General features: G+C 40.2%; 1 protein-coding gene across 3 annotated transcripts in view; it reads right to left on the reverse strand.

Moving 5' to 3' along the window:
* Positions 1–18,915, reverse strand: part of LOC134340402 (pyruvate dehydrogenase (acetyl-transferring) kinase isozyme 2, mitochondrial-like) — a 39,396-nt gene that overhangs the window by 13,410 nt on the left and 7,071 nt on the right. For all 3 annotated transcript variants that reach the window (XR_010016545.1, XM_063037579.1, XM_063037580.1), the window contains exons 3-7: positions 9,015–9,086; positions 8,221–8,405; positions 7,950–8,039; positions 3,241–3,318; positions 2,894–2,970 (exon numbers count right to left, since the gene is read on the reverse strand). Coding sequence is in view for 2 of the 3 variants with exons in the window: in XM_063037579.1 (XP_062893649.1) it covers positions 2,894–2,970; positions 3,241–3,318; positions 7,950–8,039; positions 8,221–8,405; positions 9,015–9,086 (502 nt within the window). In the remaining variant the exon portion in view is untranslated. The remainder of the gene's footprint in view (positions 1–2,893; positions 2,971–3,240; positions 3,319–7,949; positions 8,040–8,220; positions 8,406–9,014; positions 9,087–18,915) is intronic.

An 18,915-nucleotide genomic window follows, 5' to 3' on the forward strand; every position in this document is an offset into this window, starting at 1 on the left:
TCTTTTGCCCGCTACTATCATCTGATTTGAGTTAATTAAGATGTTTTCCTTCTGATTCTTGTTTAAATGATTTGAGTTGGCGGATTGATGTTTGTCTTTTATGGAAGCTTGTATGGCGTATAGCTCTGAGGTTGTGCTCCCAATGGGTGTTTTTTTTCATTTTTTTTGTTAGCAGGGTTGTTTGTTTGTTTTAGTTAGTAGGGGTTCTTTTTTCCCCAAAACAAAATAGTTTTAACACTTTATTTTTTCTTCTTATTATTGATATATTGTTTAGTTTTGTTAATCAGTTATTTGGTAATTTAATTCCTCATTGTACATATTGACATGTTGACTTGACTACTTTAATGTATTTTTTTGTTGATCTTCAATAATAATTAATAAAAAAGATTTAAAAATGAAAATGATGTCACCCAGCTTCCTAAGTAGCAAAAGTTCTGTACTTGTTTTAAGTCTTCTCCATTTATTCTCAGCCTACAGATAGGATTCTCCTTCTTTTTGGATATCATCATACATTCTGTCTTTTTGCAATTGATAGATAGACCCATTTTTGCACTTTCTTCAACAACTATATCAATTAAGTTTTGTAGTTCTTCCTCCGTACTTGCAATTAACACAGTGTCATCTGCATATCTGAAATTATTAATGTTTTCACCACCAACTTTGATTCCCAAGATGCCTCTCATTTTTTGTGATATTGTTTCACTGTACACGTTAAATAAATTAGGAGAGAAAACATACCCTCGTCTAACGTCTCTCTTGATTTTCGTAAACTGACTCACTTCTCCATCTATTCTTACAGCGGCAGTCTGTTCCCAGTACAGATTTCTGATTAGGCAGAGGTCTTTCAAATCTCGATCTAGAGTTTTCTGTAATATTTCAAATAACTTATTGTGCTTCACTTTATCAAATGCTTTTGTGTAGTCGATAAAACAAACAAATCTTTTTGCACTTGAATAGCTCGTTCTGATAGTATCCTTAACATCAATATTGCGTTTCTTGTACCTTTGTCTTTCACAAAACCACATTGTTCTTTACCTATTTCAGCTTGTATTTTACCTTTAGCTCTTGTCATCAAAATTCTTAGAAGTATCTTGGTGATCTGGCTCATTAAACTTATGGTCCTATGTAATTCACATTCTATTGCTGCAGGTTTCTTAGGATGAGTGATAAATACTGATTTTTTCATCTCTTCTGGTATTATTCCAGTCTCATAAATGTCATTGATTAAATCAGTAAGTTTTTCAATTCCATAATCTTCAAGGGCGATAATTTGTTCTATTACTAATTCATCAGGACCTGCTGCCTTTCCTTTCTTTATCTTATTTATTGCATTGCGAACTTTAGATTTTAAAATACTTGGACCTTCAATGTTTTTCTTATTTTCTGGTTTTGCACCTCGATCGTCTTCAAACAATTCCTGAATATACTCAGTCCATCTGTTCATAATCTCATCTTTTTCCATGATAATGGTACCATCCTTTGCTTTCAAACATCCACCTGAAGAACAGAGGAGCTTTTTACCAATCATATTCTTGATTTGTTGACGTAACCCTTTTGGATCAGTAATAGGGATTCTTTCTATTTGCTCACATTTCTGGTTTAACCATTCTTCTTTGGATTTTTGACATAAGCTTTTAACTTTTTTTATCTAAGGACTTGTATGCTATAGGATTTGCTTTCTTCCATTAGATTTTTGATTTCATCTGTCATCCGTTTATTCTTTGTGCTTTTTTCTCTTTGAGGAATCACTGACTTTGCTGACTCTGCCAAGGCATTCTTTAGAGAGTTAAATTTCATTTCTACATGATTGCTATCATCTTTAACTTATTAATCACTAGATTCAAAATCAATGAAAGTTTGTTCGCAATCCAGTACTTGGCTTCTGCTGCTGCTTAGTCAGTTTCACATTACTTAGCTGTTGCTTACCTATTGCTGTTCAAATTTCACTGAAAGGGACTTAATTAAGTTTCTAAGCTTCCAAGCTATTATACCACAAACTGCTTTGCATACTCTAGAATGGAGTATTTTGCAATAGGAATGAAGACTAGGGAAAGCAAACCACTTTGCGAGGTGCCATGTGTTATCACAGAGTCTCAGCAATAAAAGTTACTCAGTTATTTAATGTCAAATTATTATTGTTCCTTATCTTTGAATCAGAGTGGATGAAACAAGTTGGATTAAATTGGCAACAAGGTTGCAATCTTAACTTAAGATACCTGATAAAGGAAACAAATATATTTTGTACTCAGTGCATAATGTTCACTATCTGAGGCCTCTGACAGTCAGAGATGACCATGGATAATGCGTCCTAGCTGTTTAGGTATGCAGGCCTGGGCAGTACAACATGGAGAGCAAGCTCCCCCTCTCCAAGCAACTGATGAACCCAAAGGAATGGCAGAAACCAAACAGTTTGGCACCAGCGGCATTGCGGGAGTTGCCAGCCAGCATTGAACTCATTGTAGGACTACCTTAGGAACTCCAACTCCAGATTTTTCCCCTCGGGGTTTACCCCCGAAGCCTTCTCCATGAGTGGATGTAGCCACAAGGCAGCGGAGGTTTGAGGTCAAAGTCTTCCTTTCCCCGGATGAGTTGCCAACTACGGATGACGAGCTCCATCTGCCCGCAGTGATTGGTTTTAAGTCACCCGCCTTTGCCTTTTCTCCTGTCAGTAGAAACTGTTCCGCCGGGCTTAGAAGCTAAGCCACAAGTGAAGGCTGGGAGTTGGACTTGGTTGTCGGAGGCTATCTGAGATGCACCCCATCTGTTCACTACTTCCACCGAAATTTAGTGCTCAGCTTTTTTCCATAAAAAAGCTAAAACTACACAAAGATAATCAGACATAAAATCTTGGTAATAATAACTGCAATTATTCATGCAATAGCTTGTTTCTTACCTTGAAAAGTTCAAACAGCATATGGTAGAGATGTGATGGCACATAAACAATGTGGACTGGTCCTGAACTACTCACAGCTGGAATAATGCATACCATTTATAAATTTTCTTTCTAAGAAAGTCAATCATGCATCACAAACATAAACAATTGCTTTGCATCAACTACAAACAGGGATGACAAAAAATGGTTAAGTATAAATTGGATAACTCTGTACCTATACAAAGTTGAGATACCGCATCAGATTTCGAAGTTTTAAGCAAATATTTTCTTTTAAACAAACAGTTATGTTAAAAAAAAAACATGCCACAACATCAATAAATGATGTCAAATAACTCAAGGTGCCTTACCATTGTATTGGTCCACTTCCAGGGTTGGGGAGTCCATATAATATTGGTCACAAAGCAGTTTGGCAGTTTCATAGGCATCTATGAATAGACAAGCCAACATTAACCAGCTTTAACGTCATGACAATTATTTTAACACAAACATTCACTGGTTGCAGAGTTTCTACAGTTCAGTTATATGGACGTGGATTATACTTGGTGGCAAATCACAGAATGGAATTCCATCACAGATGAATAACATTAGAATGCTCTTTTGACTCCATGCCCAGAGACAAGAGAACAAGCAACATCAAGAAGAAATGCATACCAGCTGAAAGCACGTCGATTGAATCAACAAAATCCATATCTATGTGGCTTTTACTAACTGATAATATTAGCACAGGTGAAGGATCAGATATTAATAAATGTACAATGGAACAGAAAGAGAAAAGAAAATAATTTTTAAACATTTGAATAATTGCTGTGATCACTTTTGTTATACTAAATGAAGAATTTGTTTTAGAAAAACTTGGTACTAACTGCAATACAAATTTCTGAAAAACATTAAACTAGCCTGGATTTTGCATGGCAACTGCAAAATTATTTTTGCATAAATCTACATGTTGCTATTATATACCTAATTTAATTGATAACAACATCCATGCAGTGTTTAAACACAAATCTGAAAGCTGTTGTTAGTGATTTGTTGCTAGGCCGTGTGCAATGAAAGTCTCTTGCCATAGTTTAGCTTAAAATTAGAAACTTGTGGTAATTACTAGAATGAAAACACCATAACAGATCTGAAACACAAAGGATATTCTCCTTTAGATTTAAATATAAAGGAACATCTACAAAAGCTTCACAGGAAAAAAATAAGGAAAAGCCTAAAATATCATTAAAGTTTATTAAATCATTTTGAATTCTTAAGAAGTCACACCTCAGAAACATCCAAAAGGCTTCATACTATGAAACACTTTCACCATTCCAAGTCCAGAAGCATGACTTAGCTGATTGCCAAAGTTTCTTCACAGTTTATGAGAAGGGTTGCCAGTGGCCAAAATAATGTAGAATCCTTTGACATTGTCCAGAGAATCAGCTCAAAGAATTCCTCCAGTTGTTTTTAAAAAGTTTCCACTAGAAGGATTGCTATTTTAGGCACTGACCAATTTAGTGGGCAATTAAAAAAAAGACACTTCTGTTTTGATTATATTTGTTAGTCAAATTGGGGGGGGGGGCAGAATTGGAGATTTAACTCAATGTTAACTAAGTTATTATTATTACTAATTTATTATCTGACTCAGTAACAACTATTTGCAAATTATATGTTTTGTACTCTAAACACATAACATGGTGATGTAGCTAGCATAAAAAAATGTTTATACACCAAATACAGTACAACTGTATTTTGAATGTTTGCATGTCATGAATGTCAGGCGCTCGGAGAGACTTGGCAGGGGCTGTGGTCCAGTGGTCAGCGACTTGGCCGGCTCCCCCACTGGACTTAGTCTGGTGAGGAGGGTGTGAGGACACCCAGCAGGACTAAAAAAAACAAGACCTGACAAAGCGGATGAGCTCCTTGTGAGCCAACGGCCATCTTCCATGGAAGAGATTAAAGCCTCACCACGTATCTACGAATCGTATGCTGTGCACATAGTTAGAAGAGACATGATGAACTTGGGCGCTGCACCGTGTGCCTGGACCTGCCCAAGGCCTCCGCCTAAGGAAGGGCTGAGCTCGAAGAAGCGGCGGCGGGCGGTGAGCGAGAACTGGAGTAGAGGCTGTACTCGGTGCTGTCGCAAGATCAAACAAGATGGAGGTGCATAGCCGCCAACCCCGGATTCGGGACGGCACCCGCTGACTGACTGACTGTGACATTTACAAACCTACTTTGGTTATTTTAAAGGATAGTTTAGTATGGGCAGCCAAATTTATGCTAAGAACATAAAAATTGTAAGAGCAAGTTCTGTGGCTTCACAAGCCACAGAATCATGGCAGATCTGATCTTCGTCCCAGGTCCACTTTCCGACTTGTTTCTCCTAACTTACCCACAGACTCAAAGTTGATCTATCCTCGCTATAAACATATTCAATGAGCTAGCCTTCATGGACTCTAGGAATTAAAGGATTTGTAACAAATGGAGAGAAGTTCCTCCTTAACTTAAATAAGCAACCTCCTATTCTGAAGCTATGCCTACAAGATCGAGCTTCTTTATGATTATAAACATCCTCTTCACACTTAGTCTGTCAAGATCCCTCAGAATTGTTTCAATTAGATCATCTTTCATTTTTCTGAATTATAATGCCTACAGATTTAGCTTGCTGAAGGACAAATATTAACAAAAGTACAGGTGTCCCCTGCTTTTCGAACGTTCGCTTTATGAAACTTCACTGTTACGAAAGACTTACATTAGTACCTTGTTTTCGCTTTCAGAAGCTGCCTTCACTGTTACGAAAAAAAATCAATGCGCGAAAAAAATCAGCGCGTGATAAAAGGCAGCGCGCCGCACGCCCCGAGCAGCCGCTCTCCCCGGATTCGGAACTGCATTCTCGCCGGCATTGCTTAAACACGTGCATTTGCAAGATGAGTTCTAAGGTATTGGAAAAGCCTAAAAGAGCTCGTAAGGGTGTTACACTTAGCGTAAAACTAGACATAATTAAGCGTTTTGATCGTGGTGAACGAAGTAAGGACTAAGTGAGTTTGGCTTGTGGAAGCTGACAAACATGATTTTGAAGAGGTTTTGGCATCCCATGACCAAGAACTGATAGATAAGAGCTGATGCAATTGGAAGAGGAAAGGATAACAATCGAAACTGAATGCAGTAGCGAACGGACCGAAAGTGACTGCGTGAGATTTTCGCTGCAATGATAAAGTACGACTTTAATTTTGAAAGGGTACGTAGGTTTAGGGGATATTTGCAGGATGGTTTGAGTCCTTCCTTATAAAGAACTGTATGATAGAAAAATGCGCGAGGCTCAGCAGTCAAGCAAGCCTTCCGCATCAACCACAGCAGATGACGAACCTTGACCTTCGACATTGAGGCGGGCAGTCATAGGAGAAGATGAGCTGCCTGCTCTAATGGAAACAGACGATGAGATGACACCCCAGTGTCCCCCCACCCCGCGATTCACGGAGAATGCAGCGGTAGCCAGGAGGCACACAGCACATCTTTAAGAAAAAAGCCGAAATAAACATGCTAATTAATTAGGTGCCGCCTGACACGTAATTAATTAGCATGTTTATTTCGGCTTTTTTCTTAAAGATGTACTGGATGCCTGCCGGCTACCGTTGGACCCCTGCATGCTTCGCAGTTCGGTATCTGTTGGCAGCCTGGAGGGTGGGGTCACTGCACCACCCAACCTGTGACAGCTCAGTCTAACACACCATCATCAGTGTGCTCGGCGCTGAACCAATTCCGGTAAGTGATACTACACTGTACACACATTATTTCTACTTTATATAGGCTGTGTATTTTTACGTGTTATTTGGTATGATTTGGCAGCTTCATAGCTTAAAGGTTACTGAAGATTGCTTGCGCCGTGTTTTTGCCAACAACGCTTGCGTGAGATTTTCTGCCGACGGCACTTGCGCGAGATTTTCGCTACGGAGAACAGTTCAGTAATGATTGCGGAGAAGTATTTCTACTTAATATAGGCTGTATATTTATCATATCATTCCTGCTTTTACTATATGTTACTGTTATTTTAGGTTTTATGTGTTAATTGGCATGATTTGGTAGGTTATTTTTGGGTCTGCGAATGCTCACAAATTTTTCCCATATAAATAAATGGTAACTGCTTCTTCGCTTTACGACATTTCGGCTTACGAACCGTTTCATAGGAACGCTCTACCTTCGGATGGCGGGGGAAACCTGTACTATTATCTAAAATTCTAATACTGACAGTTGCAGATTCCAAAATAATGAATTTAGTTACATATCAGTGTAAGAGAAGCCTTCATTGACTACGTTACTAATCACTATCATAGCTGATCCACTGCAATTGGAAGGGAAGAAAATTACCAAGGGCAAGATTCCAACAAACATATTCTTTGAAAGTGAGGTACAGTGAAAGTTGCACCACAGCAACAATGTTATCACCAATACTACAGAATCTGTATCTGGGCTAGATAGATCTTCTTATAATACTGTTAGCCTTAAAATAGATACAAACCAGATAGGAAATGCGCTAGCACCTTTAACCAATGGAAACCCAAATCAAATTCTAGTATGCAAATACAGCAACAAATTTCAATAAATAGGATACATAATCAAGGATTGTAACCACTGACCTACTGAAAGGTACATGGCCCACATTCACTTTATCGTATCAGCTGCTTTAACCTGACACCAAAGGCTGGTCATCAAGATATTAGTTGATACCATCATCATACAATAAGAAACCATTTTGATGTTGATTAGGAGAATAATCACTGATGTTTTGGCAATGTTTCTCTTCACTGGCTATTTCGAAATGAGATAATCCCTAAGTTAACGTCACTGTCTGTCCACGGAAGTTTACATGAGCAAGTTATCACATTTCCATATTACACTCTAGAAAGAGCTTAGTAATATTATGAAAGGGACATAAAAGAATCTATTGAAATCGACAGAAATTTAAATACTCAGAAAAATAGGAATTCCATTTGTGGACTTTCATTCAACATGGACACTCATAACTCTTTTAAAAAAAAAGTTAAAGGAAATTCCCTAATTAAGGAAAAACAAAATCACTTACCCCTAACAACAGCAACAACTTCACAGTCAGGATCAATACTGCCTATATGCTTTGGGTGTGCTGGATTTGTTGTGCCACCAAAAATTAATGCTGAAGGAAAGGAAGTACATATTTATCTGACACAAACAGGTTCAGTTAAAACACATGAATATGTCAAAACAAGATAAATTTACAGATGCCCAACACATTTCACTGTTTAGTACTACTACAAATCAATGCTTTATGAAGTAGCTCTATAAAGCATGGACCTCTTGAAATTGATAACACTTACTATGTTGATTGATGAGCATTCGAATAGAAATCCGGCTCATGTAAAATCGATCTAGAAAGTACTGTATATTCTGACTGGTGACACTGTCTTCATAAAATGATTCTTTGTATTCAATCACACCTTGGGCCATAGTTGGAACAACTTCATTGTGCCTATTCCTGATTGTAATTAATGTACCTGTGAAACTGAGAACATACATATAATGTAAAAACCACACCCTCAAACACTGTTCTTTTACATCAAATCAGACCTTATTACAGTATATGCAGGAATTCTTTGGAAGCCAGCTTTAGTAGAAAAATAAAACTAGTTACTATGATGTACCTAGATATTTGCCCAAAATTTTGGCAGTATTTTATTTCCAAATCACATATGCAATAATTTTGATGCTGAAATTCAGAAAGAATGAATCAGTGGCAATATACCGCAGTAAATTATCCTAGTGATGAAAATGGTCCAAATTGGATTCCTACAATTAACAACTCACATCCATGTTGGGGAATTTTGAATGTTATTACATTATGTTTCAATACTATGCAATAAAACTAGTACAAACTTAACCTGTTATTCACATTTTTACATACAATATTTAAGAATGTTATCTCCAGCCAAAGAGCCAACAATTACAGCTTTTAATTTCACAATCCAAGTCCACACACATCCAAAGCTTTAAAAAAAACAAAGCCCCAATAAACCTCATATCTAGAAAAGGGTGACTAGCTGAATATTTTGATGAAAAACAATAAGCAACAACTATAAACACAACTTAAAGTATTATTTAAATAAAAACCCACCTTGATAAAACACTGTGATCATCAGGATTCCGATTATAAAACTCAAGAATATCCAAGAGACTTTGGACATACCTATATGAAAAAAAAGGCATGATTAGAATAATTTGCAACATAAAATAGACTTTTCTATTGGATTTCAACACAAAACATATTGACCAGGTGAATACACATACAGAAAAGTTCAAACTGATATGTGATCTTCTGGTTGTTAAATTCAGGGGTGATGGTGTAAGGGAGAAATTGCACATGACTGGAGGTTGAATGGAGTAGCAAAATTAAATCTATCTATACTATTTCTGTAGCACAAATACAGAGTTGATGTTAAAATTAAACAGCTCCAAATTATTGGAGGTTGGCCAAGCATCTACCACAGTAAGTTTTTACTTCAAACATTCACAGGTAATTTGTTGAAAACATTACGAACCCTTTAAATGTCAATGGAAGCAACTTCAGCAATAATGCTAGATTGTAAATGGATGATGTGTTCAATCCAGTCTTTTCCCAAATTTGACAATTGCTTCATAAACTCTCATCTTATATGCTTTGATAGAAAAAGACAAAGGTCTTCTAAATTCTGAAGTTTATCCTCACATTTTTAAAAAAATAGGATAACACACCAGTCATACTTAAATAAATGTTTTTAAGGTGCCTGGCAATAAATCACCATTATTGCTAGCTTCACAGGGCCAAAAGGGCACAATATGAAGAGGCTCAATGTCAAATGGGAACTTGCAGTGCCTGGCAGAATTCATTTTCTCCAATACAAACAAATCAGTGTTGAAAAATTCAGGTGGAGTAACTGCAAGAGCACAAGAATAGGATAGACTGTACTAATAGGCAAGATACTATTTTCATTTTATCTTTACCTTAGTGAATAAAATTCCCATTTAATCACCTCTGCAATAACTATAATGATCTCCAATTCCAACATTTGTCTATTGGAACATGAATATGGAGTTACCTTGGGAAAAAAAAACACAATCTTGGTTGTATTAGATTCTGTTTGCAGAATAAAGATGCTCAGCTCCTGAGCCAAAACAACTCTCATTGAATGGTTAAAATCACCCATAACAAATATCCACCAGTTACTCCCATAAATAATAATTCTCAGTGTTTTCTGAGGGTATATAGAAACTGACTGGCTTTGGAAATTAAGACTAATTGCTAGGCTATAAAGGGAGTAGAGTCTTATTACTTGATTGCCTGGACGCTAAGTCCAAACAGGATCAATGTCTACACAAGTGTACAATGCACAGTACAAAGAGCTGCACTTTTGGTTCACCTAATTAAGACAACTTTTCAGCAAATAATCTGCCAGGTCAGCATGCATGAAGAACTGAAACGGGAAACAATTGCATAGCAAAAGGACGGGCTAATCGATGCCTTTGCAAGTACCATGTACCACATTTCCTAAGTGGCAAAATGTCAAATTTAATGGAGAACATTTTTGAGATTATATTTCCATGCAAGGACTGAGATCTTTTGGTCTTTAGCAAAAAGTGCCTTTTTTGCGCAAGCAATTCTGTAACACAGTAGCTGAATACAATCCAAAAGAAATCCTTATCAGTAATTTTAAAGATCACAAATGATAGTTTTGGGTACCCTTTAACACTGCAAATGAGTAAATTTTTATATTATGTTTGACAAGATCTAGAATGACTCAACATCTTACCCAAGATATGGAAATAATATACACATGCAGATATAACATACAAAGACAGATATAATAATGGATGCTCAAGGATACACATCCCATTAAAAAGAAAAGACAGGCAGGTGGACAGAGTGTTAGGTAGTAAAAAATTAAATCAAACCCTTAACAAGAAATGACACAAGATCAGTAGACATAGCAGCCTTGTGGGTAGAGTAAGAAACTACAAAGGTAAAAAGTCTCTGATGGGAGCTATATACAGACCTCTAAATGTGGGGTACAAATCACAACAGGAGACAGAAAAAGCATGCAAGAAAGGCAATCCAATGGAGATCATGGGGACTTCATTATGCAGGTAGACTGGGAAAAATCAGGTTCGCATTTGATACCAAAAGAAAGAATTTATAAAAGGCTTTTCAGAGCAGCTTGCAGAAGTAGGGAAAAGGGATCTTCGATTTGGTGTTGCACAATGAACTTGATTTGATTAGGGAGCTTAAGGATAAGAAATCCTTAAGAGATCGTGAATATAACATGACAGAATTCACCTTGAAGTTTGCGAGGGAGAGGCTGAAATTAGAAGCATCGATCTTACAGTTGAGTAATGGTAACAATAGAGGCTTGAGAGAAGAGCTGGCCAAAGCTGAATGGAAGGGGACCCTAGCAGGGAGCAGCAAAGGCAGGAGTGTCTGGAAAAATTTAAAAGATGCATGATAATTTTACCATAAAGGAGGATGAAGCAACAGTGGTTGATAAGGGAAGCCAAAAACAGCATAGAAGCATAAGAAAGGGCATATAATATTGCAAAAATTAGCATGAAGCTAAAGGATTGGGAAGCTTTTATAAAGCAAGAGAAGGCAACTAAAAATGCAATTGTGGGGAAAAAGATAAAATATGGAGGTCAGTTAACCAATAATGTAAAAGAGGATACCATTTTTTTCCCCAAAATATAGAGTAAATGAGAGGCAAGGGTTGACATTAAACCACTGGAAAAGAACACAAAAGAAGTAGTAATAGGGAACAAAGAAACATCAGAGAAACTGAATTAAGTATTTTGCATCAGTCTTCGCTGTGGAAAACACCACCAACATGCCAGAAATTTGAGGGTCAGGGGGCAAAGATGAGTGTAGTCATTATTAATGAGGTGGTGGTGCTTGAGAAGCTGAAAGGTCTGAAGGTGGATAAGTCACCTGACCAGATGGACTACAACCTCGGGTTCTGGAAGAAATAGCTGAAGAGATTGTCAAAACTTTAGTAATGATCACCTAAGAACCACTCAAGTCAGGAATAGTTCCAGAGAACTGGAAAAATTGCAAAATGTCACTTTTTTAAAAAAAGAATAGAGTAAAGCAAAAGTTAGAAAATTATAAATGCAAACACGAGGAATTCTGCAGATGCTGGAAATTCAAGCAACACACATCAAAGTTGCTGGTGAACGCAGCAGACCAGGCAGCATCTCTAGGAAGAGGTACAGTCGACATTTCAGGCCGAGACCCTTCATCAGGGCTTCACCTCTACATTAGTACCTTATTTTCGCTTTCAGAAGCTGTTTTCACTGTTACGAAAAAAAATCAACACGCGGAAAAAATCAGCACGTGATAAAAGGCAGCACGCCGCGCGCCCCGAGCAGCCGCTCTCCCCGGATTCGGAACTGCATTCTCGCCGGCATTGCTTAAACACGTGCTTGTGAGCAGCCATTTGCAAGATCAGTCAATTATTATTTATGGGACTTCGCCTGACGAAGGGTCTCGGCCTGAAACGTCGACTGTACCTCTTCCTAGAGATGCTGCCTGGTCTGCTGCGTTCACCAGCAACTTTGATGTGTGCTGTTAGAAAATTATAGATTGGTTAGCTTGACTTCAGTGGCTGGTAAGATTTTAAGAGTTCATTATTAAGGATGAGGTCTTAGGTACTTGGAAGCACATGATAAGATAGCCCAAAGTCACCATGATTTCCTAAAGGAGATCTTGTCTGATAAATCTTTTGGAATTCTCTGGAAGAAGGCAGATGGAATATAGTGTAATGAAGTGTATGGCCATGCACTTTGGTAGAAAGAATAAAGGTGTAGACTATTTTCTAAATGGGGAGCTAAATCAGAAACTGGAAGTGCAAATTGACTTGGAAGTCCTTGTGCAGGATTCCCTAAAGGTTAACTTGCAGGCTGTCAGTAGTAAAGAAGGTAAGTGCAATGTTAGCATTCATTTTGAGAACTAGAATATATAAGCAAGGATGAAATGTGAGGTTTTATATGGCATTAATGAGACCAAATTTGGGGTATTGAGAGTAGTTTTGGGCCCCAACTCTAAGAAAAGAGCTGCCATTAGAGAGGGTCCAGAGATTTATAAGAATGTTCCTGCAATTGAAATGGCTAATGTTTGAAGAGCATTTGATGGTTCTGGACCTGTACTTGCTAGAGTTTACATTATATTGAAAAGCCTAGATAGGGTGGATGGAGAGAGGATACTTCCAATACTGGAGAGTTTAGGATCAGAAGGCATAGCCTCAGAATAATGTCCCTTTAGAACAGAGATGAGGAGAATTTCAGGATGTATACTGTATACATTTCTCTGACATTAAATGTATCTATTGAATTCCTTTAGCCAGAGGGTGGTAAATCTGTGGAATTCATGGCCAGGCGGTTGTGAGGCCAAGTCATTGGGTATATTTAAAGCTGACATTAATAGTTCTTGATTAGTAAGGGTGTCAAAGGTTATGGGGAGAAGGCAGGAGAATGGAGTTCAGCAGGATAATAAATCAGCCATGATGGAATGGTGAAACAGACTCGATAGGCTAAATGGCCAAATTATACTCCTATGGCTTAAGGTCTTCTGGCACAGAAAGGACAAAAGGGGGCTTTTTCTGGTTGGCTGCTGGTGACTAATGGGGTTGCTCAGGGGGTCAGTGTTAAATCTGCTACTTTTCACATTATATATTAATGATCTGGAGGATAGAATTGATAGCACTGTGGCCAAACTTGCCAATCATACAAATAAGTAGATGGGCAGGTAGTGCTGAGGAAGCAGGGAGTCTGCATAAAGACTTGAATAGAATGAAAGAATGGACAAAGAAACAGCAGATGGAGAACAGCATAGGGAAGTGTATACTCATGCACTTTGGTAAACAAAATAAAGGTAGACTGTTTTGTAAATAGGGAGATAATTCAGAAATTGGAGGTGCACAGGAACCTGGGAGTCCTATTGCAGGATTCTCTAAAGGTTAACTTACAGGTCGAGTCAGTAGTAAGGAAGGCAATGTTGGCATTCATTTCAAGACTAGAATATAAAAGTATATTATAACGGTGAGGCTTTGTAAAGCATTGGTCAGACCATATTTTCAGTATTGTGAATGGTTTTCTGCTTCGGGTTTGATTCGAAGAAGGAGTCTGAGAGTCTGAGTGGGAGTGCCGAGAAAGAGATTTTTGAAATTTTCGTTATTTTTTTTCTCCAACGGCTTTCTGAGAGGCGGGACTGCGCAGGCGTGTGACGTCAGGCAGTGCAGCGCGGCAGATTTAAAAGGAACAAAGCCTCATAGAGCGGGCAGCGTAGTTTGCGGGCGGCGGAGTGAGCCGGGAGCAGAGTGAAGACTTAAGGGCTTCGGCTCACCGGGCTTAGGCGGAAGCGGGCGAGGCGAGGAAGGTTTGGCATTCATTTTCTGTTGCTATTTGAGGAGAGGGGCATTATGACTGTGAGGGCAGTTTGCTGTTTTCGGTGTCGGATGTGGGAGGCCCTGGAGTCTCCAAGCCTCCCGGACGTCTACATCTGCGCCAAGTGCATCGAGATGCAGCTCCTAAGGGACCGTGTTACGGAACTGGAGCTGCAGCTCGATGACCTTCGTCTGGTCAGGGAGAGCGAGGAGGTGATAGAGAGGAGTGGAAGGCAGGTGGTCACGCCGGGGCCACGGGAGGCAGACAAGTGGGTCACGGTTAGGAGGGGGAAGGGGAAAAGGCAGGTGATGGGGAGTACCCCGGTGGCTGTGCCCCTTAACAACAGGTACTCCTGTTTGAGTACTGTTGGGGGGGACAGCTTACCCGGGGGAAGCGACAGTGGCCGTGCCTCCGGCACAGAGTCTGGCCCTGTAGCTCAGAAGGGTAGGGCAAGGAAGAGGAGGGCAGTTGTGATAGGGGACTCGATAGTAAGGGGGTCAGATAGGCGATTCTGTGGACGCAGTCCAGAGACCCGGATGGTAGTTTGCCTCCCTGGTGCCAGGGTCCGGGATATTTCTGATCGTGTCCAAGATATCCTGAAGTGGGAGGGTGAGGAGCCAGAGGTCGTGGTACATATAGGTACCAATGACATAGGTAGGAAAAGGGATGAGGTCCTGAAAGGAGAATATAGGGAGCTAGGAAGGGAGTTGAGAAAAAGGACCGCAAAGGTAGTAATCTCGGGATTACTGCCTGTGCCACGCGACAGTGAGAGTAGGAATGCGATGAGGTGGAGGATAAATGCGTGGCTGAGGGATTGGAGCAGGGGGCAGGGATTCAAGTTTTTGGATCATCGGGACCTCTTTTGGTGCAGGCGTGACCTGTACAAAAAGGACGGGTTACACTTGAATCCTAGGGGGACCAATATCCTGGCGGGGAGATTAGCGGGAGCTACTGAGGTGACTTTAAACTAGAATGGTTGGGGGGTGGGAATCAAATTAAAGAGGCTAGGCGTGAGGAGGTTAGTTCACAACAGAGGGATGGGAACCAGTGCAGAGAGACAGAGGGGTGTAAAGTGAGCGTAGAAGCAAAAAGTACAAAGGAGAAAAGTAAAAGTGGCAGGCCGACAAATCCAGGGCAAGCATTAAAAAGGGCCACTTTTCAACATAATTGTACAAGGGCTAAGAGAGTTGTAAAAGAGAGCCTGAAGGCTTTATGTGTCAATGCAAGGAGCATTCGTAATAAGGTGGATGAATTGAAAGTGCAGATTGTTATTAATGATTATGATATAGTTGGGATCACAGAGACATGGCTCCAGGGTGACCAGGGATGGGAGCTCAACGTTCAGGGATATTCAATATTCAGGAGGGATAGACATGAAGGAAGGGGAGGTGGGGTGGCGTTGCTGGTTAAAGAAGAGATTAACACAATAGAAAGGGAGGACATAAGCCGGGAAGATGTGGAATCGATATGGGTAGAGCTGCGTAACACTAAGGGGCAGAAGACGCTGGTGGGAGTTGTGTACAGGCCACCTAACAGTAGTAGTGAGGTCGGAGATGGTATTAAACAGGAAATTAGAAATGTGTGCAATAAAGGAACAGCAGTTATAATGGGTGACTTCAATCTACATGTAGACTGGGTGAACCAAATTGGTAAAGGTGCTGAGGAAGAGGATTTCTTGGAATGTATGCGGGATGGTTTTTTTGAACCAACATGTCGAGGAACCAACTAGAGAGCAGGCTATTCTGGACTGGGTTTTGGGCAATGAGGAAGGGTTAATTAGCGATCTTGTCGTGAGAGGCCCCTTGGGTAAGAGTGACCATAATATGGTGGAATTCTTCATTAATATGGAGAGTGACATAGTTAATTCAGAAACAAAGGTTCTGAACTTAAAGAGGGGTAACTTTGAAGGTATGAGACGTGAATTAGCTAAGATAGACTGGCAAATGACACTTAAAGGATTGACGGTGGATATGCAATGGCAAGCATTTATAGGTTGCATGGATGAACTACAACAATTGTTCATCCCAGTTTGGCAAAAGAATAAATCAAGGAAGGTAGTGCACCCGTGGCTGACAAGAGAAATTAGGGATAGTATCAATTCCAAAGAAGTAGCATACAAATTAGCCAGAGAAAGTGGCTCACCTGAGGACTGGGAGAAATTCAGAGTTCAGCAGAGGAGGACAAAGGGCTTAATTAGGAAGGGGAAAAAAGATTATGAGAGAAAACTGGCAGAGAACATAAAAACGGACTGTAAAAGCTTTTATAGATATGTAAAAAGGAAAAGACTGGTAAAGACAAATGTAGGTCCCCTGCAGACAGAAACAGGTGAATTGATTATGGGGAGCAAGGACATGGCAGACCAATTGAATAATTACTTTGGTTCTGTCTTCACTAAGGAGGACATAAATAATCTTCCAGAAATAGTAAGGGACAGAGGGTCCAGTGAGATGGAGGAACTGAGCGAAATACATGTTAGTAGGGAAGTGGTGTTAGGTAAATTGAAGGGATTGAAGGCAGATAAATCCCCAGGGCCAGATGGTCTGCATCCTAGAGTGCTTAAGGAAGTAGCCCAAGAAATAGTGGATGCATTAGTGATAATTTTTCAAAACTCGTTAGATTCTGGACTAGTTCCTGAGGATTGGAGGGTGGCTAATGTAACCCGAATTTTTAAAAAAGGAGGGAGAGAGAAACCGGGGAATTATAGACCGGTTAGCCTAACGTCGGTGGTGGGGAAACTGCTGGAGTCAGTTATCAAGGATGTGATAACAGCACATTTGGAAAGCGGAGAAATGATCGGACAAAGTCAGCATGGATTTGTGAAAGGAAAATCATGTCTGACGAATCTCATAGAATTTTTTGAGGATGTAACTAGTAGAGTGGATAGGGGAGAACCAGTGGATGTGGTATATTTGGATTTTCAAAAGGCTTTTGACAAGGTCCCACACAGGAGATTAGTGTGCAAACTTAAAGCACACGGTATTGGGGGTAAGGTATTGGTGTGGGTGGAGAATTGGTTAGCAGACGGGAAGCAAAGAGTGGGAATAAACGGGACCTTTTCAGAATGGCAGGCGGTGACTAGTGGGGTACCGCAAGGCTCAGTGCTGGGACCCCAGTTGTTTACAATATATATTAATGACTTGGATGAGGGAATTAAATGCAGCATCTCCAAGTTTGCGGATGACACGAAGCTGGGCGGCAGTGTTAGCAGTGAGGAGGATGCTAAGAGGATGCAGGGTGACTTGGATAGGTTGGGTGAGTGGGCAAACTCATGGCAGATGCAATTTAATGTGGATAAATGTGAAGTTATCCACTTTGGTGGCAAAAATAGGAAAACAGATTATTATCTGAATGGTGGCCGATTAGGAAAAGGGGAGGTGCAACGAGACCTGGGTGTCATTATACACCAGTCATTGAAAGTGGACATGCAGGTACAGCAGGCGGTGAAAAAGGCGAATGGTATGCTGGCATTTATAGCGAGAGGATTCGAGTACAGGAGCAGGGAGGTACTACTGCAGTTGTACAAGGCCTTGGTGAGACCACACCTGGAGTATTGTGTGCAGTTTTGGTCCCCTAATCTGAGGAAAGACATCTTTGCCATAGAGGGAGTACAAAGAAGGTTCACCAGATTGATTCCTGGGATGGCAGGACTTTCATATGAAGAAAGACTGGATGAACTGGGCTTGTACTCGTTGGAATTTAGAAGATTGAGGGGGGATCTGATTGAAACGTATAAGATCCTAAAGGGATTGGACAGGCTAGATGCAGGAAGATTGTTCCCGATGTTGGGGAAGTCCAGAACGAGGGGTCACAGTTTGAGGATAGAGGGGAAGCCTTTTAGGACCGAGATTAGGAAAAACTTCTTCACACAGAGAGTGGTGAATCTGTGGAATTCTCTGCCACAGCAAACTGTTGAGGCCAGTTCATTGGCTAAGTTTAAGAGGGAGTTAGATATGGCCCTTGTGGCTACAGGGGTCAGGGGGTATGGAGAGAAGGCTGGGGCGGGGTTCTGAGTTGGATGATCAGCCATGATCATAATAAATGGCGGTGCAGGCTCGAAGGGCTGAATGGCCTACTCCTGCACCTATTTTCTATGTTTCTATGTTCTGAGCCCCTCATCTACAAAAGGATGTGCTGACATTGAACAGTATCCAGAGGTGTTTTATGAGAATGATCCCAGAGATAATGGAGTTAACGTATGAACAGCATTCGATGTCTCTGAGCTATACTCACTGGAGTTTCAAAAGATTGGGGGGCGGGTGGGGAGATCTCATCGAAACCTACCAAATATTGAAAGGCCTGGATAGGGAGGAAGTGGAGAGGATATTTCCAGCAGTGAAAATGTCCAGGACCAGAGAACACAACCTTAGAATAAAAGGATGTTCCTTCACAACAGAGATGAGGAAGAATTTCTTTAGCCGGGTGGTGGTGAATCTGTGGAATTCATTGCAATAGACAGCTGTGGAGAACAAACCACTGAACATATTTCAAGTGAAGGGTGATAGGTTCTTGATTAGTCAGTGCATCAAAAGTAATGGGGAGGAGGCAGGAGAATGGGGTTGACAGGGAAAATAAATCAACCATGATTGAATGATCCAATTCTGCTCTTATTG

This window comes from Mobula hypostoma, chromosome X1, assembly GCF_963921235.1.
Source record: "Mobula hypostoma chromosome X1, sMobHyp1.1, whole genome shotgun sequence".
In the NCBI taxonomy this organism is placed as follows: domain Eukaryota; kingdom Metazoa; phylum Chordata; class Chondrichthyes; order Myliobatiformes; family Myliobatidae; genus Mobula; species Mobula hypostoma.